Source organism: Oppia nitens, unplaced genomic scaffold, assembly GCF_028296485.1.
Source record: "Oppia nitens isolate AA-2021 unplaced genomic scaffold, nextdenovo-longstitch-racon4-pilon3 scaffold12_pilon_pilon_pilon, whole genome shotgun sequence".
In the NCBI taxonomy this organism is placed as follows: Eukaryota; Metazoa; Arthropoda; class Arachnida; order Sarcoptiformes; family Oppiidae; genus Oppia; species Oppia nitens.
The window spans coordinates 2,032,695-2,056,424 of NW_026533191.1; the positions used below are offsets into that span (position 1 = coordinate 2,032,695).

The 23,730-nt window shown below is 24.2% G+C and overlaps 1 protein-coding gene across 1 annotated transcript; it reads right to left on the minus strand.

The window, feature by feature from the left end:
• Positions 1 to 508: 508 nt before the first annotated feature.
• Positions 509 to 20,271, minus strand: LOC128954745 (mucin-2-like). The gene is made up of 36 exons (XM_054300344.1): positions 20,087 to 20,271; positions 19,710 to 19,965; positions 18,852 to 18,983; positions 18,391 to 18,750; positions 17,993 to 18,250; positions 17,305 to 17,727; positions 16,978 to 17,223; positions 15,712 to 16,134; positions 15,471 to 15,593; positions 15,174 to 15,398; positions 14,696 to 14,878; positions 14,555 to 14,617; positions 13,984 to 14,175; positions 13,575 to 13,880; positions 12,690 to 12,875; positions 12,304 to 12,597; positions 11,951 to 12,232; positions 11,337 to 11,720; positions 11,017 to 11,202; positions 10,566 to 10,742; positions 10,279 to 10,476; positions 9,930 to 10,196; positions 9,634 to 9,834; positions 8,639 to 9,520; positions 8,373 to 8,531; positions 8,064 to 8,297; positions 7,644 to 7,768; positions 5,311 to 5,368; positions 5,019 to 5,207; positions 4,810 to 4,920; positions 4,003 to 4,098; positions 3,787 to 3,904; positions 2,374 to 2,398; positions 1,839 to 1,919; positions 1,551 to 1,717; positions 509 to 795 (listed from the first exon to the last, which is right to left on the minus strand). Exons 1-36 carry the CDS (start codon positions 20,269 to 20,271, stop codon positions 509 to 511), a joined length of 8,082 nt encoding a protein of 2,693 aa, XP_054156319.1.
• Positions 20,272 to 23,730: the final 3,459 nt, after the last annotated feature.

Below are 23,730 nucleotides of genomic sequence, written 5' to 3' on the forward strand. Positions count from 1 at the left end.
TTTAATAATTGAAACCATTTTTGTTTACTTTAATATATATATATATAAAAACATATAATTTTATTACCTATATTTTTTTATAAAATTAAATCATACATATACATCATTGACGTTAATTACAGATTAAAAAAAATATTTTCAATAAACTTAAATATTAATAAATTAAAATTTAATTTTAAAATGATTATTAGTGTATTTTAAAAATAAAAAATTAAGTTATAGAAATTTTATTGTAGTTTTTTTTATAAAAATTTTTTATTAATTAGTTAACTAAATTGTTAAAATCTATTAATTTTAAATGTTAATTTTTTTGTATCATTGTTGTACATATTGCTAGCAATCAGTACCTTGTTGATTTTTAAAATAATTTGTTAAAATAAGCTTACATATCATATATAATAATTTAAATAAATTTTTTAAAAATAAATAGATCTATACTAAATTTAAATAACAATTATAAATAATAATTAAAATATTAACATTAATGTACTAATTATGATGAAATGTGTTAACTATTGTCGATATAAATTTTATTATGATTTATATAGTTTGACGGTATAGTCGACCGAATAGTTTTCGGCTTTTTTGTTATCAATAAAACATTTTGATTGTCGTATTCGTTGTGATTGTTATCAGATTTACCATTATTTGAAAGTTTTAGCATTTTATCGTTACAACCATTTTGTTGCATCCGATAGAGTGGTAAATCAATTTTATACATTAATTTCAATCGTTCACCGATTTTCAATAATTTATTATTTAAACTCTTTTGACGGGAATAGACAATTAAGTCACCTATAGATAGATAAAAAAATTGTAATTAATTAATTTATAATAAAATAATAATTAATTAATAGTGTAAACACATACACACACACACACATACAAACAAACACATACATACAAACACATACATACAAACACATACATACAAACACATACATACAAACACATACATACATACAAACACATACATATAAACAAACTCATACATACAAACACATACATACAATCACATACATACAAACACATACATACAAATACATACACACAAACACATACATACAAACACATACATACATACAAACACATACATACATACAAACACATACATACAAACAAACTCATACATACAAACACATACATACAATCACATACATACAAACACATACATACAAATACATACATACAAACACATACATACAAACACATACATACATACAAACACATACATACAAACAAACTCATACATACAAACACATACATACAATCACATACATACAAACACATACATACAAATACATACACACAAACACATACATACACTCACACATACACTCACACATACACTCACACATACACTCACACATACACTCACACATACACTCACACATACACTCACACATACACTCACACATACACTCACACATACACTCACACATACACTCACACATACACTCACACATACACTCACACATACACTCACACATACACTCACACATACACTCACACATACACTTACACATACACTCACACATACACACACTTACGAGTATTAGTTTTGATGTCTACCAATAATAGGACACAAAAATCGTTTTTCTTGACCTCAAGAATTCTTAACTCTTGTTGAGTACTGTTATCGTCATTACGGGTCAACATCAGTGACCCGTCATCTTGTTGTCTAACCGTTGATATAGACAACAATTTATTGTCCTGTCTATCAATTTTTATACTATTTATTAATTTTTTTGTTAATTTATAAATTTTTTTATTAAAATATATATTATTATTGAATTATATATTTAAAATTAAATAAAATGCTAATAATATTGTCATACCGTCTCTGAACCTGATATTCTAGATTTTGTTCGCCAAACGGTTTGGTTACGGGTTTTACTTCAATGTTATGGCAAATAGATCTAACAGATCCATAAATTTTATACCAACTATTATTTACCTAAATTATTAATAATAATCAATATATCATTACTATTATTATTTTAAATTATTGTAAAAATTGTTTATATAAATTATTATAATATTCATAAATAAGTCAAAATCAAAATAACACAAATAAATTTTATATATACAGTATATTCCTCTATATTTTAAAAGATTAAACTAAAAAAATTAAAATTTAATAATTTATTTTATTAAAATATATATTATACAAAAAATGTATATATACTGCAAATATATATTCAATTAATTTAATAATTTACTTTTTAAAAAAAAAAATATTCTCTTTATATTTCTATAAATCAGTAATATTAATATTAAAAATGTTAATAATGTATTATAGATTAATTTGTTTGATAAGTTAAAAAAAATTTCTAAATAAATAATTTTAATATATATATATATATAACTTACTGTTGAATCATATAGACTGCTAATACTTTTCAATTGAGGCAAAATCATTATAGAGTTTACAAAATTTTGAGAAAACATTAATATTAACAATAGAAATAATGTTGAAAATAATTTTATTAAACTTAAATATTTACTAATGATTTCCATTTTATTTTAGAAAATAAAATTACTTATAATATTATCATTATTATTATGGTTATAGCAATTAAATATTTTTTTTTAAATTATTACCAATATTTTATTAAATTTAATTATACCAGTACGTCATAAGTAAAACAATTAATACAATTAGGAAATAAAATGATTAATTAAGTAAATATTTCAATTTACGAAAAAAAATTTATTATCCGTTAACTTACGGTTTAAATGTTTGTGTATTTAATAAACTAATAAATAACTATAATTATAATAATAAATAATAATGTTAAGTTTCGAAAATTTTATTTTAAAAAAACTCAAAATGAAAATTTAAAAAAACAATATTATTTTATAAAACATATAATATTTAATAATTTGAATTTGAGTTATTACTTTAATATACTTAAAATATATTTACTTTTTTAAAAGTATGCTATAAATGACTATAAATTTAATAAAATAGTTATATTTTTACTATTACAGTATATATACAGTATATATACAGTATATATACAGTATATATACAGTATATATACAGTATATATACAGTATATATACAGTATATATATATATATATTGGTTAGTGGACATAGGTTTATTCGTTTTTATAGTACTTAAATTGACGTTATTTTTGAACGGGATATTGAAATTATAAAAAATTGATTTGTTTATTGTTGAATACTATAAATGTCTATATTTATAAATGTATGTTTATTTAATTGATAATTAATCTATAAAATTTATTATTGACATTTATATTTGAGATATTATAAAAAAAATTGTTTTCAATTTGTTTTTATTTTATAATAGTTAAGCAGTTAAGCAGTCTTTAAAAATCTGAATTATGTTTAATCTAAAGCCGTATCTTAGAAAAATGTTTTACAATTTTTAAAATTTTTATGAAAGGTTTCTACGAATTGATAAACAAGAAAGTATCAAAAATACAAAAACAATATTTTGACCATTTTAATAAAGATAAATTTAAAAATAAAAAATAATTTAAATGTAAATATTTTAAGGTAATTTTGTGACATTGTTAATTTTGCAATACTAATTCCTACTCTAAAGATAAGTTAAATTACATACTATTCAAACGAAAAAACTTATGTCCACTACCCAATATATATATATATATATATACTGTATATATCTTATACATATCCTCTAAATAGTATTAAAAATTAAAAAATTATAATAATATAATAATGTGAATAAAGTATACATATATTTAAATTATATATATTTTAATGTATAGTAAATAATGTAATTAAATACTAATATCTCTGAGACAATCCATATAATCGATGGCCAACTTTTCACTTTTTTGTTGCCAATTGTTGGCATTTCTACCGCTATTTTGTGGTCTAGTTTTTGATTCAAGACATTGCCATAACTTTATATATATATATTTTTTCAAAAAATATATTAATTCATATAATAATAATTTAATTAAATTTTAATTAATTAATTATCTAAATAATAGCTAAATACATTATTGAAATGTTCAAACGATCGACAAGCATAGGGCCGGCCGTCATGTCTATCGCCAAACACCTGTGCGTAGCACTGGGCTATTGGTTGTGTTATCTAAGAAATAAAAAATATTTTTAAAAAATATTTTTAAAAAAATTGACAAAATAAATGAGATTAATAAAAAAAAATTATTTCAATTAAATTTAATATTTGCTAAATATTAGATATTTATTTGAATTTAAATTTGTTTTATTATTTAAAAAAAAATTATCTTAAAAATATAATATAATGTCATAAATATTGAACTAAATAAATTGTTAGTATTATTATTATCAATATATTAATTACTAATAATTATATGATAAGTCTATAATAATTAGGGTTAGATCAGATTCCCTCCCTCGTCTTATTTTCCATAAGTTCCTTATATTCCCTGTTCCCTGGGAATTCCCTGGGAAGACATTTCCTTGTGGTACCACCTATCGTACCCTAACTCACCTTACATAATGTTTAATTAAAAACACGTTTGTATAGTAAATGTCTACAAAATGTATTTAATGTTTTTACTAAATATTTAATAATATTTGAATCATATTTTGATTGAGTTATTACTAACATACTGGTCCCAATTGAAGCGCATAGTCATTGAGATTAGGTACTTTTTAATGTATGACAAATTATATATTCCCTTTCTAACGATTAAGGGAGGGAATATAATATATTTTCCATATTTTCCGGGAAAATTGGAGGGATTTTATTTGGGAACTTTCCTCCCTGGGAATCTCAATCTAACCCTAATAATAATATAAACAGTATATACTGTACCTCTTTATAGCGATCATCGCACCGACGTATGGCTGACTTACGTTCCGGGGACAGACCTGACACACACAGGTGCTCCCAACCCAATGGACGGGCAATTTTCATAGTACACCACTTATATATATAGATATAGATATATATATATACCACAAAATTTAAACAAATTATTTTAAACAACAAAAAAACTGTTAGATAAGTATAATAGTAAATACCATATGCCGGTGCTCTTTATTAATAATCTGTCTGACAGTATAGGCCCGATTGCGATAGGCCTGGCTCTTACAGTTGTCCAATTGGACGGCCTGTTTGGTCTCATAGTAGTAGCAAATACGCGGCTTATCCGGACTTAGCTGACGGCCAGATATCAAATTGCGTACACAACCGTCAAATATTTGCCGTACCTATAGTTATACAGTAAATATGTAGTTGTTTGAAGTATATGAACCACAAATTGAGATAAAATTAAATTATTAAATTTTTATAATATAAATAATATATCTATACTTCCGGATCCATTAGTTTATCGCAACCTAAAAGTCCATTGTATACCCGATCCGGTGTACTATCGGTGCATAAATTAGGCAATACTTGTGACCAATGAGATGAGCAATCGGCACCGGGAGATATTATTATTAATTTTATTATTATTAAATACAGAGTTAGGTTAGTAATAATAATAATAGTTAAACTATTTTGATTAGTTATTAATTGATTCATTGTATTAAATTAAAATAAAAACATATATATATAATCTGAAATATAATTAAATATTAGAGTTTCTAAAAAAAAATCTTATTATAAAAATTATTTTTTTAGTATTCAATGTAAAACATGTAAAAATATGTTTTAACCTAATTTTCATTATTTTTTTATTGACAATTTCTCTCTCTCTCTCTCTCTCTCTCTCGTCTATTCAATCACATTATCAATAAATTATACAATAAAATAACATCAATAATAATAATATATAGTTTGTTTTGTATAAGTGTCAAATTATAAAGTAAAAAATATATTGTAAATAAAATTTACATTAGTTAAATATAATATTGTATAAATAAATAAACAATAATAATATTATTATTATTAATAATATCTTTTAAATAAATAAAAAAATTACTTCTGGTTCTCTCTCTCTCTCTCTCTCTCTCTCTCTCTTCAAACAATTACAATAAAAACAGTTATTTAAATAATAATATTGTTATTTATTTTATTATATGTTTAGTTTATAATTGATATTATTTCTATTTAAAAAAAAGTAAAGTAGATTATCAAATAATATATTAAAAAAATATTATTATTAAATATTTTATTGATTAATATTCTAAATATTTATTTTATTATAAAATAAATTCAAAAAATGTTTTAATAATTTTTTTTTTTAAAAATATAATTTAATAATATTTTATATTCTATCAAATATTATTTTAATTATAATAGTTTGATTAATTAATTCAACAACAAAAAATTATAATGCTAAATAAATTTTAATTAATCATCTAAATCAATCAATAATTATTAAAATATAATAAAACATTAATTTGATTTTTAAAAAAAATATTTAATTAAAAAAATAAAATAAAATTTATCTTTTTTTTCTTTAATTTTTTAGTCAACTGTTTTGTTTAGTCGTCGACTGATTTGAATCTTTCTGTTTAACCATTGAAACTAAATTATAATTTAGGTCTAAATTTTTCATTATTCTCTGTGTAATAGATAGTAAACTATCAAATTGTTTGTCAGCTTTTGAGTAGACATCGGCAATAACTATATATATATAAAAAATAGATAATAAAAAATTATTTATTTTTTCACAAAATAAAATAAATCAAATTTAAAGAGTGAGTGAAAATGTTAGTAAAATTTTTTTTTTAATAGTAAATTACTTTTTTTTAAAAAAAATAATAATTAATTTAAATGCAAAATATAAAGTAAAGTATATTATACTCAAAATAATTAATAATATTACAAATAATTTATGTTAATTATAATTTGAAAGATAATATTAGTATAATTTTTAATAGTATTTAATTTACTTTAAAAAAAAATAAAATAATTAATTTTATTTCCCCCCTAAAATATATAGTATATTATAATCATAATAATTAATAATTATTAATTATTAATTATAATAATTTATGTTAATTATAATTTTGAATATCTTAATAAAAATTTTTTTTATTAATAATACATAAAATGTTTACTATATTTATTAAATTAAATTTTTTATTTATACTAAACTGGTTTTATCTTTATACTTGGTAAATTTAATGATCAATAAATTGTTTGTTTTCAATATTTCCATCTCTAATTGTCCATAAATTTTATTTCTATCAGTGGTCACCATATATCTTGAATCAATCATATGATCCGTAAAATTTAGATTGAGATAAAATCTTGAAGAAAAATTTAAAATAATATAAATTAATAATAATAATAAATACATTATATATCACACATATAGAGAGTATAAATATTTATTTATTTTTTACTATAATAATAATAACAATTAATAATAATAATAATAATAATAATAATAATAATAATAATAATAATAATAATAATAATAATAATAATAATAATAATAATAATAATAATAATAATAATAACTAATAATAATAATAATAATAATAATAATAACTAATAATAATAACTAATATTAATAATAATAACTAATAATAATAATAACTAATAATAATAATAATAATAATAACATTAATAATAACTGTTTTAATTTTTTCAAAAAAAAAATTATTATCATATATTTAAAAATGATAAATTATTTTTTAAAAATCTATTAAATTATTATTATTATTATTATTATTATTATAAAAACTTACTGTAATTTGGTGTTTACTTGCGATATTTGTGAACCGGAAATAGATATTGTTTCGACAAAATTGTAGCCAATCCGACCCGAATCGGTAATACGATTCAATAGTTGTATTAATTGTTTGAGATTATTCTTTGGACACAAATAATAATAATAATATTTTATTAATTAATAATATTTATTCAAAAAAAACAGATAATAATAATAATAATAAAACTAGAATTTAGTAAAATATTTAATAAAATACTTAATCGATTATATAAAATATTTTTTATTATTATATTTTGTAATTATTTTAATTAAAGTAATGTTTTGTTATTTTATTTTCATTTATAAAGTATTACTAAATATATCGGTACTAAATAAGTGTTAATATACTGTATATATATTTATAATAATTTTTTTAAAAAAATTAAATTATAAATACTCTATTAATATCCAATTTATTTGTTGTTATATTTGACAATTTGTCCGATGATTTACTAATAATAGTCGGTATAGTATTTAACTTTGTTGTAATCATTGTTGTTGTTGTTGTTGGTGGTGGTAGTGGTGATGATGTTGTTGAAGATATTTTAGTTGATTTGGTGGTAGTCTTTGGATTAGTCGCCAATTTTTTCATTATTTCAGTCATATTGTACTTATCCTGAGCTTTGATAATCTATTAATTATAATTAATAAATGTTTTTTATATATTAATTTTAATTTTATCAAATCAACAACAAAACAAAACTACCGGATCTAATGGTAAGTGATTTATTTTTGTTGTCTTTGCTATTGGTATAGTGTTTGCCATTAGTTTACTATTAGCAGCCGGTTTGCTGGTGTGGTTGGTCTTAGATACCGGTGCTTTAGTTGTCTTAATAAAACTGTTACCACCACTGTTACCGGTAATCTTTAAAACAAAACAAAAATTAAATAATTTGTTTTATAGTATTGTATCATATATTTAATCTGTATTTTTTTATATTATAGTTTTTTTATATATAAAAATACAATTACCGTAAATTCCTGATCCACTGGTAGTTGATCTGTCGATTTTGTTGTCGATGTTTCGGTGATGTTGTCGTTATCGTTGTCGGGATCAGTTAGCGATGATTTCAATAAAATGTCGACTCTATCTTTAGCCTTAAGTTTTTTGTTAAGCACCTGCTGTGCGATTGCTGTTGTTGTGGTTGTTGATTGATGTGTCGTTACTATCGGTAATTTGTCTGATAGTTGACCAGTAGTTGGTATTATCGGCGGTTCGGTTATGGGTTTTGTTTCCAGTAGTTTAGTACTATTAGGTATTGTTATTAACGGTTCGGTTTTGGGTTTGATTTCCTGTATTATAGTATTAGGTATTGTTTTTAACGGTTCGGTTTTGGGTTTGATTTCCTGTATTATAGTATTAGGTATTGTTTTTAACGGTTCGGTTTTGGGTTTGATTTCCTGTATTATAGTATTAGGTATTGTTTTTAACGGTTCGGTTATGGGTTTAGTTTCCTGTAGTTTAGTATTAGGTGTTGTTATTAACGGTTCGGTTTTGGGTTTAGTTTCCAGTGGTTTAGTAATAGGTGTTGTTATTAACGGTTCGATTTTGGGTTTGATTTCCTGTATTTTAGTATTAGGTATTGTTATTAACGGTTCGGTTTTGGGTTTGATTTCCTGTATTTTAGTATTAGATATTGTTATTAACGGTTCTGTTATGGGTTTAGTTTCCAGTAATTTAGTATTAGTTGTTGTTATTAACGGTTCGGTTTTGGGTTTGATTTCCTGTAGTTTAGTATTATTAGGGGTTGTTATCGGCGGTTCGGTTTTGATATCAGTTTTTTTCAGTGATTTTGTCTCAATCTCACCGTCACTGTTGTGATCACCAGTGGTTGTGGTGGTTGTGCTGACAAACTAATATTGTTTTTATTAATTGTTAAAGTTATATAAATCTAAATATATATATATTTACTGTATTATACAGTAAGTGCTAATATATAGTATCTATTTTTTAAAGTTATAAATACCCGATTAATATCCAATTTATTTGTTGTTATATTTGGCAATTTGTCCGATGATTTACTAGTAGTCAGTGTTGTCATTGTCTTATTTGTTGTTGTTGATGATGACACTGTTATAATCGGTTTAGTTGAGTTTGGATCAGTTACCAGCTCTACTGTCGTCATCTCAGTCATACTGTCCTCATCTACTACCTGTGTATTAGTCATCTAAAAAAATAAGTTAAATAAAAGTTTTTAATTTTTACAGTATTTATAATATATGATATGATTTATAAAATAAGTTGACAACAAAAAAATAATACCGGATCTACTACTGGTGATTGACTTGTTGTTGTTGTTGGGGTCTCTATTGATGGTATAGTGTCTGCCAATTGTTCATAATTAGCTGTTATTGTTGATAATAATGATGATGAATGTGTAGTCATATAGGTATTGTTAACCTCATATTCTGTTAGCTGATGGGTCGGGATATTAGATAAAACCGGTGGTTCACTGCTGGTGTTGTCGGTATTAATAGCTTCCGGTGCTTTAGTTTCAATCAAACTGTCACCAACACTGTGATCGGTAGTCTTTAAAAATATTAAATAATTTGTATAATTTTTCTATATTTTTTATATATACCGTATACTGATGTATAAACTGATGAAATACCTGATCAACTGTTGGTGACTGGAGTGTCGTTACATTTGACAAAACATCTACCGTTTCTTCACCACCATTGGTGGTCATCGATACGCTAATTATGGGATCAGTTTCTTTCAGTAATTTTATATCAATTTCACTGTCACTGTTGTGATCACCAGTGGTGTTGATGGTAGTGGAGGTAGTGGTGTTGTTGGTGACGATAATCTAACAATATTTATAGTTATTTTTTTTTGGGGGGGGGGGAGGGATAAAAATAAAATTATCAACTTTTTTAAACTACTAAACATTAATACCTCATCTACTAGTGACTGGTGTGTCGTTTGATTTGACAAAACTTCTACCGTTTCTTCACCACCAATGGTCGTTGTTTCGCTAAATTTCGGATCAGTTTCTTTCAGTAATTTTATATCAATTTCACTGTCATTGTTGTGATCATCAGTGATAGTAGTAATGGTTGTTGTGCTAACAGTCTAATAAAAATATTATGATTTTTGTTTTGTTAATTTATTATTTAAAATAGTTTTAAAATATATAATTAAATGTTAGAAAATTTTGATTATGTTATACAATAATAAATTTAAAAAATGCTTAATTTATTATAAATTTTTTTTGTATATATATATTATACTATACTTAAAAATTATATTTGTTGTTGTTTTTTTTCATTATTAAAATTGATTTAAATATACTGTACTATATAAATGTTAACATAATTATACATATATTTAAAAAATTAATAAATACCCGATTAATATCCAATTTATTTGTTGTTATATTTGACAATTTGTCCGATGATTTACTAGCAGTCAGTGTTGTCTTTGTTGTTGTTGTTGACAATATTGTAGTCGGTTTAATGGTTGGATCAGTTACCAGACCAATTGTTAGGTCAGTCATACTGTCCTCATCTACAACAGGTGATGCTATAGTGATCTAAAAAAAGTTTTAAAAAAGTGTTTTTATTTTTATTGGGTATTAGTAATGATACAGTATATCATAATATATGATATTAATTATTATTATTATTATTTTAGTAAATTAGTTGACAACAACAACAACAAAAATACCGGATCTATTACTGGTGACTGATGTGTTGTAGCCATTATTATTGGTATAGTATCTGCCAATTGTTTATAATTAGTTGTTGTTATCGATGATAATGAAGTCATATCGGTGTTGTTGACCTCGTTATCTGTTAAGTGATGGTCGGGTATATTAGTTGTAACTGTTAACAGACTATTAACAGCCGGCAGTTCACTGCTGTGGTCGGGATTCGGTGTTTCGGTAATCCTATCAGTAGTTTCTGATAGTTCATCACTAGTTGTTGGCGTTATAGTTATCGGCGGTTCGGTTTTGGGATCAGTTTCTTCTTTCAGTGATTTTGTCTCAATCTCACCGTCACTGTTGTGATAACCAGTGGTAGTGGTGGTTGTGGTGGTTGTGCTCACAATCTAATAAAAATATATATTACTTTTAATATTAAAATTATATCTAAAAATTATATACATATATAATAAATATAAAATATAATTAAGTTAGAAAATTCATTATAATTTTTTTTGTGTGTGTATATCTTGTAGTGATATTTATTTATTTTATTTTATTTCATTGTTAAAGTAGATCTAAATATACTGTACTATAAGTGCTAATATATATATATTATTTAAAAATTAATAAATACCCGATTAATATCCAATTTATTTGTTGTTATATTTGGCAATTTGTCCGATAATTTACTAGTAGTCAGTGTTGTCTTTGACTTATTTGTTGTGGTTGTTGTTGATGATGATGATGACAATGTTGTAGTCGGTTTAGTTGAGTTTGGATCAGTTATCAGCTCTACTATTGTCGTCGTCTCAGTTATACTGTCCTTATCGTTGTTGTTGTTGGGATCAGTTTCCGATGCTTTCAATAAAATCATATCTTTATCGTTGTTATCTACAACATGTGAGGCCTGTGTGATCTAATTGGATAATTAATAGTATTATAATTTTTATTAAAATTAGTTGACAAAACAACAACAACAAAAAATACCGGATCTACTACTGGTGACTGATGTGTTGTAGTCTTTATTAGTGGTATAGAGTTTGCCGCCAATTGTTTATAATTAGTCGTTGTTGTTGTTGTTGATGATGACGATGATGATGAAGTCATATCGGTATTGTTGACCTTATTAGCCATTAAGTGATGGTTCGGTAAATTAGATGAAACTTTTACAGACAGACTATTAACAGCCGGCAGTTGACTGCTGGTGATGTTGTCGTCGCCATCAGCTTCCGGTGCTTTAGTTGATTCAATCAAACTGTCACCGACATTGTTATCGGTAGTCTTCAAAAAAAAAAATATTAAAATAATTTTATTTTATATGTTAATACTATATATATATTTAATCTATCTTTTTATATAAACTGATAAAATACCTGATCTACTGGTGTCTGGTGTCGTGTCGTTAGATTTGCCAAAATATCTACCGTTTCTTCACTACCAATAGTCGTCATTGTTTCGCTGGTTTTCGGATCAGTTTCTTTCAGTAATTTTATATCAATTTCACTGTCACTGTTGTGATCATCAGTGGTGGTAGTGGTGGTRSTGGTGGTRGCGGCAATCTAACAATATAGTTATTTTTTTTGGGGGGGGGGGGTAGAGGAGGGGAGTTAAAAGTTTTTTAAAAGCTGATAAACATTATTATGGTATTTAATTTTGTAAAATACCTTATAAAGTATTGATTGCTGTTTTGTTGTTATTTTTGGTTTTATCGTTAATATGTCCAACACTTTATTATCATTATAATGTTGTCGTCGACCAGTTGTGGTAGTGGTGATGGTGTTGGTAGAGGAGGTAGTGGTGGTAATGGTGGGTCTCTAATAACAAAAAAAAATATAACATTTTTTTGCTGTTAACTTATTGTATCAATTAATTTACAGGTATTCATATTTTTTTAAAAATTACTTTATAAAGTACTGTTTGATGTGGTGTTGTCGTGTCCAACAATTTGTTAGTATTATTAGTTGTCATCATTATTATCGATGGTTTAGTATTGTTGTTGTTGTTGATGTTGGGATCAATTTCTGGTGTGAAGTTTGTCTGTATAATCTTATTATTATTATTATTATCATCTCTATTGTTGTTGTTGTGATCGCTGGTAGTCTAATAATAATATTCAAATTAATTTAATTTTCATATAAATTAATATTTAATTAAATATATACTCTCTCTCTCTCTCTCTCTCTCTCTCTCTATATATATATATATATATATATATATATATATATATATATATATATAATTAAATATTAATGAAATACCTGATCCACTGATGTTGTTGTTGTTTGGCTATCTGTTGTTATGGTTGTCTCAGATCTTACATGTTCTTCATTAGTTGTTGTTTGGGTTTTTGGATCAGTTGGTGACGATTCTTCAATTATATCTGTTGCTGTTGATGATGATGATGATGATGAAGTCATATCGGCGTTGACATCATTATCAGTTAAGTGAGCCGTCGGTAAATTAGATGATGAAGACTCTGTTGCCATACTATTAACAGCCGATTCACTGCTTGCAAACGGATCAGCCGTTTCCGTCTCTTTAGTCTCATTGTCCGATTCGGTAGTCTTCAACAAAAAAAAATAATAAATTGTTTGTTTGTAAATATGTTTTTAAATAATGTATTTTTTAAAATCAGTTTATATATATATATAAAAACTGATGAAATACCTGATCTACTGGTGTCTGGTGTGTCGTTAAATTTGCCAAAATATCTACCATTTCTTCACCACCAATAGTCGTCATCGTTTCGCTGGTTTTGGGATCAGTTTCTTTCAGTAATTTTATATCAATTTCACTGTCACTGATGTGATCATCAGTGGCGGTGATAGTGGTAGTAGTTGTGGTGGTTGTGCCGACAATCTAATAAAAATAGTACTTTAATATTAAAATTATAATAAAAAATAAAAAATATATAATAAAGTTAGAAAATGTTTAATTAATTATATATTTATTTTTTTTGTATGTATTACAGTACTTAAAGTGATATTTTTTTTTTGTTAAAGTTAATCTAAATATATTATACTATAACTTATAAATTTATATATAGTATAGTATTATTTAAAAAATTAATAAATACCCGATTAATATCCAATTTATTTGTTGTTATATTTGACAATTTGTCCGATGATTTACTAGTAGTCAGTGTTGTCTTTGACTTATTTGTTGTTATCTTTGTTGTTGTTGTTGATGATGATGATGATGACAATGTTGTAGTCTGTTTAGTGGTTAGATCAGTCACCAGATTTACTGTAGTCTCAGTCATACTGTCCTCGTCTACAACAGGTGAGGCCTTAGTGATGATCTAATAAGTTAAATATAGTATTCATATATAATATTATACTCTAATATATATATATATATATATATATTGATAAAATACCTGATCTATTGGTGTCTGGCGTCGTGTCGTCCCATTTGCCAAAACATCTACCGTTTCTTCACCACCAATAGTCGTCATTGTTTCGCTGGTTTTGGGATCAGTTTCTTTCAGTAATTTTATATCACTTTCACTGTCACTGTTGTGATCATCAGTGGTAGTGGTTGTGGTGGTTGTGCTGACAATCTAATCAACAACAAAATAATAATTACATTTTTTTGTTGTTAATTTTATATTAAATAATTGTATTATTAAAATATAATTGTAAGTTAGAAAATAATATTATGTTATATTATAATAAATAAGAAAATGCTTAATTCATTATAAAATTTTGTGTGTATTTTTTCGTATGTATGTATGTATGTGTGTGTGTGTGTGTGTGTGTGTATCTTATACTATACTTAAAAGTGATATTTATTTTTTTTTTGTTTTTTTTATTCATTGTTAAAGTTTATCTAAATTTACTGTAGATTATAAATACCTGATTAATATTCAATTTAGTTGTAGTTATTGTCTTATTTTTATCACCAATACTACCACTACTACTACTACTACTGTGATAATGGGTGTATAAATTAGATGAATCCTCTGTTGTCTGACTATTAGCTGCCACTGGTTTGCTGCTAATAGTGGTTGTGATGGTTGTGCTGCCGGGATATATAGCTTTAGACTTAATCAAACCGTTACCAACACTGTTATAGGTAGTCTAAAAATATTTATTAATATATATTTATTATAAGTTTTTTTGTTGTTGTATTGTACATAAAAATACAATTACCGTCAATACCTGATCCACTGGTAGTTGATCTGTCGGTTTTGTTGTCGATGTTTCGGTAATGTTGTTGATATCAGTTTCCGATACTTTCAATAGGATGTCATCTTTATCGTTGTTATCAATTATCTAATAGATATATAAATAGTAAATTAATAAATATGATTTCAATTGTTCAATTTTAACTATTAATAAAAAAAATATATATTTTAATTTAATAAAAAAATTAATTTTTTTTGTTAAGCACCTGATCTACGGTTGTTGTTTTATGTGATGTTGTCATTACTATCGGTAAATTGTCTGACAGTTCATCATTAGATGGTGTTATCGACGGTTCGGTTGTTATATCAGTTTCTGATAGTTCATCAGTGGTTGGTGTTATCGGCGGTTCGGGTTTGGGATCAGTTGTCTGAAGCTTATTGTTAGATGTTGTTGTTGTTGTTGTTGTTGTTGACGACTGGGTTTTGAAATTAGTTTTTTGCAGTTTATCATTAGGTGTTGTTATCGACGGTTCGGTTTTGAATTTAGTATTTAGCAGTTTATCACTAGTTGTGGTTATCGGCGGTTCGGTTTTGATATCAGTTTCATTCAGTGATTTTGTGTGAATCTCATCGTCATTGTTGTCATCATCAGTGGTGGTGGTTGTGGTTGTGGTGGTTGTACTGACAATCTAATAAAAAAAAATTATTTTAATATTAAAATTATATCTTAAAATTATATATTAACAAAAATAATAAATATAAAAATATAATTAATTTAGGAAATGCTTAATTAATTATAAACCAGTTGAGAATGCTAGAAAGCATTTCCACACGAATTCCTAATCATAATTAAAAATTAAATTCAGTATGATAAAATAAACTCAACTATAGTTATGTAGGGTATCAAACGATTTAGTATGACAAAATAAACAACTATAGTCATGTGGGGTATCAAATGATTCAGTATTACAAAATAAACTACTATTTTCCTAAAAAATAAACTTATAAACGAAAAAAATAAAAAATCAATATTCAAAAAAATTCAAAAAAAAATTCAAAAAAAAAATCAAAATTTTTTTAATTAATTTTTGGACACCATTTTCTTCAATTTCCTAAAAAATAAACTTAAATAAGAAAAAAAACAAAAAAAAATCAAAAAAAAATTTTTAAAAAAATTCAAAAAAAAATTTTAAATTTTTTTTTATTAATTATTGGACACCATTTTGTTTTTTTTTGTTTAAAAATATACTTAAAAATAAAAAAAAATAAAAAAAAACAAAAAAAAGCGTAGCTGAGCCTGGATTCGAACCTATGTCCTCGTGGGACAGACAGATCGACAGACAGACCGACTTATAGATTTCATATACGTATTCCTTTCAGGAATTCGTGAATATTTATTTAATTTTGTATATCTTGTACTGTACTTAAAGTGATATTTGTTTGTTTTTTTTATTGTTAAAGTAGATATAAATATATACTTTACTATAAGTTTTAATATATACCGGTATATATATTTAATAAATAATAAATACCCGATTAATATCCAATTTATTTGTCGTTATATTTGGCAATTTGTCCGATGATTTACTATTAGATAGTGTTGTCTTTGTCTTATCTGTTGTTATCTTTGTTGTTGTTGATGATGACAATGTTGTAGTCGGTTTAGTTGAGTTTGGATCAGTTGCCAAATCTACTGTCGTTTCAGTCATATTGTCGTTGTTGGGATCAGTTTCCGTTGCTTTCAATAAAATCACATCTTTATCGTTGTCATCTATTATCTAATAGATATAAATAGATATTAATAGATATTATTTTAATTTAATAATAAAATAAAAGTTTTTTGTTTGTTTGTTAAGTACCTGATCTACGATTGTTGTTGTTGTTGTTTGATGTGATGTTGTCGTTACTATCGGTAAATTGTCTGACAATTCATCATTAGATGGTGTTATCGACGGTTCGGTTGTTATATCAGTTTCTAACAGTTCATCAGTTGATGGTGTTATCGGCGGTTCGGGTTTGGTATCAGTTTTCTGGAGTTTATCGTTAGGTGTTGTTGTAGTTATCGACGGTTCGGTTATGGGTTTAGTTTCCTGTAGTTTAGTATTAGGTGTTGTTATCGGCGGTTTGGTTTTAGGTCTAGTTTTTGACAGTTTATCACTAGTTGTTGTTGTTGTTATTGGCGGTTCGGTTTTGCTGTCAGTTTCTTTCAATGATTTTGTCTGAATCTCATCGTCATTGTTATCATCATCCGTGCTGGTAGTTGTGGTGGTTGTGCTGACAAACTAATAAATATATATTATTTTAGTATTAAAATTATATCTAAAAATTATATATACATATATATATATATATATATAAATACTAAATATAAAAAATAATTAAGTTAGAAAATGCTTAATTAATAATAAAATATTTTTTGTATATCTTATACTGTACTTAAAGTGATATTTTTTTGTTTTTTTTAATGTTAAAGTAGATATAAATATACTGTACTATAAGTTTTAATATATACCGGTATATATAAATATTTTTTAAAATAATAAATACCTGATTAATATCCAATTTATTTGTTGTTATATTTGGCAATTTGTCCGATGATTTACTAGTAGTCAGTGTTGTCTTTGTCTTATTTATTGTTGTCGTTGTTGTTATTGATGACACTGTTGTAGTCGGTTTAGTGGTGTTTGGATCAGTTACCAGCCCTACTGTCGTCGTCTCAGTCATACTGTCCTTATCGTTGTCTTTGTTGGGATCAGTTTCCGATGTTTTCAATAATATCACATCTTTATCGTCGTTATCTAATATCTAAAATATATATATATATATATATATATATTAATAAAAATTAATTAATTATTAATAAATATTATTTCAATTGTTTATTGAATATTATAATATATATTTTTTTAATTTAATAAAAAATTAAAGTTTTTTTTGTTAAGCACCTGATCTACGATTGTTGTTGTTGTTTGATGTGATGCTGTCGTTACTATCGGTAAATTGTCTGACAGTTCATCATTAGATGGTGTTATCGCCGGTTCGGTTGTTATATCAGTTTCCGACAGTTCATCATTAGTTGGTGTTGTTGTTGTTATCGACGGTTCGGTTTCGGGTTCAGTAGTTTCCAGCTGTTCATCACTGGCCAGAGTTATCGGCGATTCGGTTTCGTTATCAGTTTCCGACACTATTTCATCATTAGTTGTCATTTTTATCGGCAGTTTTGTTATGGGATTCATTTTGGTCACAATTTTTTTCTCTAACTTATCGTTGTTGTTGTTGTCGTCTGTAATATCACTACTTGTAGTCTAATAAATAAGTTTTTTTATTTAATAATAAAAACTTATATTAGTTATAATATTTCTAATATAATAATAATAATAATAATAATATTTAAACAATGAAATACCTGATCCTCTGGTGTCTGATGTGTTGGTTCATCAATAGTTATTGTCATATCGGTGTTGACCACAATTTTTTTCGGTAAATGATAGATCAGTAGATTGTCTTTGTCGTCGTCATCATCACTGTCATCGTTAGTCTAAATAATTTATTTGAATTTGTATTTTTGATGGTTATAATTGAAATTTAAGATTTTACTTTTTTTATTTTTTAAGATTATTAATACTTAATCATTATGTGAATGTCTATATTAGGGTTGCAAAAGGGGTGGGGGTAGGGGGGTAAGGCCATTTTACCCCCCTCATGAGATCGAGATTTTTAGGTTTAACCCCCTATCCCCGGCCTAAAGTGAATAGGTTGGGGGGGGGGGGGGCTTTGGCGCCGAATTTTTTTTTTATTAATGTAAAGTTTAATATTAAACAAAAATATAAATACTAATTGAGTTTTACTATAAATAAATACCTTATCTTTACAAAATAAATTTTTCTTTATTATGAAATTTATGTGAGAATTTATGTGAGAATTTATTGGGAATATTAAGGGAATTTATAGGGAATTTATAGGGAATTTATAGGGAATTTATAGGGAATTTATAGGGAATTTATAGGGAATTTATAGGGAATTTATAGGGAATTTATAGGGAATTTATAGGGAATTTATAGGGAATTTACTAGATATTTATTGGGAATTTATTGTGAATTTACTGGTAATTTATTGGTAATTTATAGGGAATTTACTGGTAATTTACTGGTAATTTACTGGTAATTTACTGGTAATTTACTGGTAATTTATTGGGAATTATTATGACCCTGGTCTATGTGTATGTAATCACTAACTAATTATAAAAAAACAAATCGAAAAATACCTGATTTTGAATTTTTGTTTGATCTGTTGTTTTGTGTATTTTCTTATTAGAATTGGTTGTCATAATCGATGTAATTGTCGTCAAATCGGTGTTGGCATCAGTTTTCATCACTAGTATCTCACTGTCATTGTTGTTGTTGTTGTTATGATTACTACTGATGTTAGCGTCGATGGGCTGTAGTTTGAAAATAGTGTCCAACCTTTGCTCAGTTCGCTTAACAATCGACTGTAATGTTTCGTCAGGTTTGGTATCATTACTGGTTTGGTAGACATCGACTAAAGCTATATAATAGTGAGAGAGAGAGAGAGAGAGAGAGAGAGAGAGAGCAATAAATTATTTATATAATATATATATATATATATAATATATATGTATACTAACTATCATTATTGCTTAGATTAACATATTTAATGATCACATGACCAGTTGGTTCGTATCTAAAAAATTTGATCTCAATTTTCTCAGTTAAACCGTTATTATTATTATTATTAATATCTCTGGTAACCAAATATCGTGGATCAACTGATTTCAATGTCGATTCTGGCGTAAATGTTAAGCCCATTACTAATCTAAAAATTAATTATTATTTTTTGTATTATTAGTTTTTTTTAGAAAATAAAAATTATTATCAAACAAAAAATCTCTTATTCAATATACATGTATTTGGAGAGTAAAAACATAATTTCAATAACAAAAAAATTAGTTATATAAATTTTTATATTAATAATATATAAATATTTTTTAGATTTATATAACTTTACACATTATTTATAATTTATATAGTTTATATTTACTGTATTTTATCTGTAAAATCCTGCAATTGTGTACCGGTTATGTTGACTGTATCCAAATAATTATAGCCAATATCATTACTATTGAATTTAAATACCCGATCCAAAAATTTAGTCAACTATCAACAAAATAAATAATTAAAATGTTATTAATTTTTTTTATATACTCTATATATAAAAATTGTTTATCTAATATAATTACTTATTATTATGGTTAATATATTTTTATTTAAAATTTATTTTAACTAAACCATATTTAAAAGTATTATTATTATTATTCAATAAAATTAAAAATACCTCATCTACTGGTGTTTGATTAGCCGGTTCACTGTTGGTATCAGTTACCGATGGTTTTGTATGAATATTATATTTATTATTATTATTATGATTATTACTAAATGATTGATTTAATCGATAAATTTCGTCTATTTTATCTAATGTCCGGTTGACTATAGATATTAGACTAATATTTTGTTTGTCATTTTTAGTATACACATCGATAATGGCTACGATAATTCAAATGGTGGACAGTTAGTATATATTTAGTTTATATTAGAGATGATAGATAGATAGATAGAGATTAGTATTATTTAATTATAAATAAATATGTATATAAAATTATTAAAAAATTAGTAAATTAATTACATTTTTTTAAAAGTAAATTAAATACATATTTTAATTTAGAAAATACTAACTATTATTTGTATTTTCGTTTATAAATTTAATTAAAACATTGGATTCGTATTTTAAAATTTCCAAACTTGTATTAATCACTTTAATAGATGTCTTGGCACTTATTATTACATTATCAACATTTCTATATAAAATATTTAAAAAAAAAACAAAATTATTTTTTAAATACTTAACAACAGTTTGCTTTTATTAAATAAAAATTTCAGGAAAAAAAATAATATTATAAATTAAAATTATATTTAACTCAATAATCTCTTTTAAATCTGATGCTAATGTATTGTCCGTATCATTGTTGGTAATGTTTACGGTTTTATCAAATCTATAGCCCACCCAATCCGATCCGAAAACACGATATAAAACATTTGACAATTGTTTCAAATCATACTATAATAATATTGTATGACATAATAATAATAATAATAATTCAATAATTAATAAATAATATATATATATATATGAAATACCTGATCAACATCTAATGAGTTAATGGTCATAGTTTTTGGTAAAACATTTTTAGGCGATTCAATAGTTTTAGTAGTAGTAGTGTTGTTGGGGACAGTTGTCTGTAAATTGTTATGTTTGCCATCATCAACGGATTGGACCGACAATTTAAGGCAAAAATTATCAATACTACTACCAGTGTTACCAAAGTTAACAAATTTTTTGATTAGACTGTTATCTTTGAGCCGTTTATATCGGGAATAGATACCGATTTTAGCTAATATGTCAATAAAATAATATACAATATTATATATGTATGTATTTTATATCAATATAATTAAAGTATATATATATATACATTGTTTATATATATATATATATACATGTATATATTGTTTATCTAAATTATTTAATAAATATTATAACAAAAAAATAACTTATTTAAAAATAAAAATAAAATTACCTTGATTGTTGGTCAGATCGACACTGTAAAATACAATATAATTGATTAAATCTGTGGCCAATATGTTATATGTTAGTTGAGCACCGGTATCATAACGGGTCAGTAATATTGTGCCATCCATTTGGACAGTTGCATAGGAATTAAGTAGCAATTTTTCATTGTATCTAAATTTGTATATAATTAAAAAACAAATTTATATATATAGGCTATATATTAATTATTTATTAGTAAATTATTTTTAAGTAAAATATTTGTATATATATAAAATATAAAAATATATTATTATTTCCAGGTTTTAAATATATATTGATAAATACCGTTCAATAAACTCGTATTTTTGGCTAATATTATTAAAATTAATATTAATTGTCGATTGTTTAGCACTTTTATCCGATCCATAAAGTTTATACCATAAACCCAAAAACTATATTTATTTATATATATATATAAAATAAAATGTTTATTAATATACAAATTAAAAACATTATTATTTTTATTATTTTTTTTAAAAAAAATATTTAGTTTAAAACAAATGTATTTTAAATACTTAACTGGACTCAAATTAATTATTGTTGTTGTTGTGGCACTGGTAGTATTAAGCACCGGTAGTATATTTCTAATATTGTTTTTGGTGTCTATTATATCGCAATTAACAAAAATAATTGCTAAACTTAATACTGTTATTTTAAACATATTTTTTTTAAATTATAATAAACACCTGCTAATTGCAGTTTGTATTATTAATTTTATATAAATTAATTCATTTATTATTATTATTATTATTATTTAACTATTGTATTAAAACTACTTAATTTATTTTTTCGATTTAAATAGTTATAAAAATAAATAAACAAAACAAAAATTAATTTTATATATTAAATATTTTTGCTAACAAATATGGTTACTATTATTTATCAAAATTTAATATACAATATATATATATATGAATTAATTAAAATCATATGTTAAAATCATTGCATCCATTTTACTATAAAATATATTTTGAAATCTTTATTAATTTAAAAAAAACAAAAAATTATTACACAAAAAATAATATATTATATTTATTTAAAATTGATTGTTAGTTAAAAATTATATATAAAAATAATAATCAATAATTTTTCTATTGATAAATTTAATAAAAATAATTACTAATAATTATAAATATATAAAAATTAATAAAATATATTTGTGGCTAAATACAGTACACGAAATGGACAGTAGTGTTAGATATGGTCCCAGTGCTACACGCATACTGTCCAATGCCATACACGGAGTCATAGGGATCGGGTGTAGTGTACGTAAATTTATTAATATTATTATCATGATCATTTTGTTAAAATCATAAATCACATATTACAATAGATCTCAATTTTTCGTACATGGGTGATTTTATATTTTTATAATTTTATAATAATATATATATTTTAAATTATAGATAATTTTTTAGAATTTTATTTATTATTATTTTAGATAATATTTTATGTGTTAATAAAAGTATAGTTTTTTTGCTTAATAGATAAATAAATGTTTTATACATCTATCTATTATATATGAAAAATATTTTATATATTATTGTTTTATATTGATAATATTTTGTATTATTATTTGTTATCATGTATTATTATTTTAT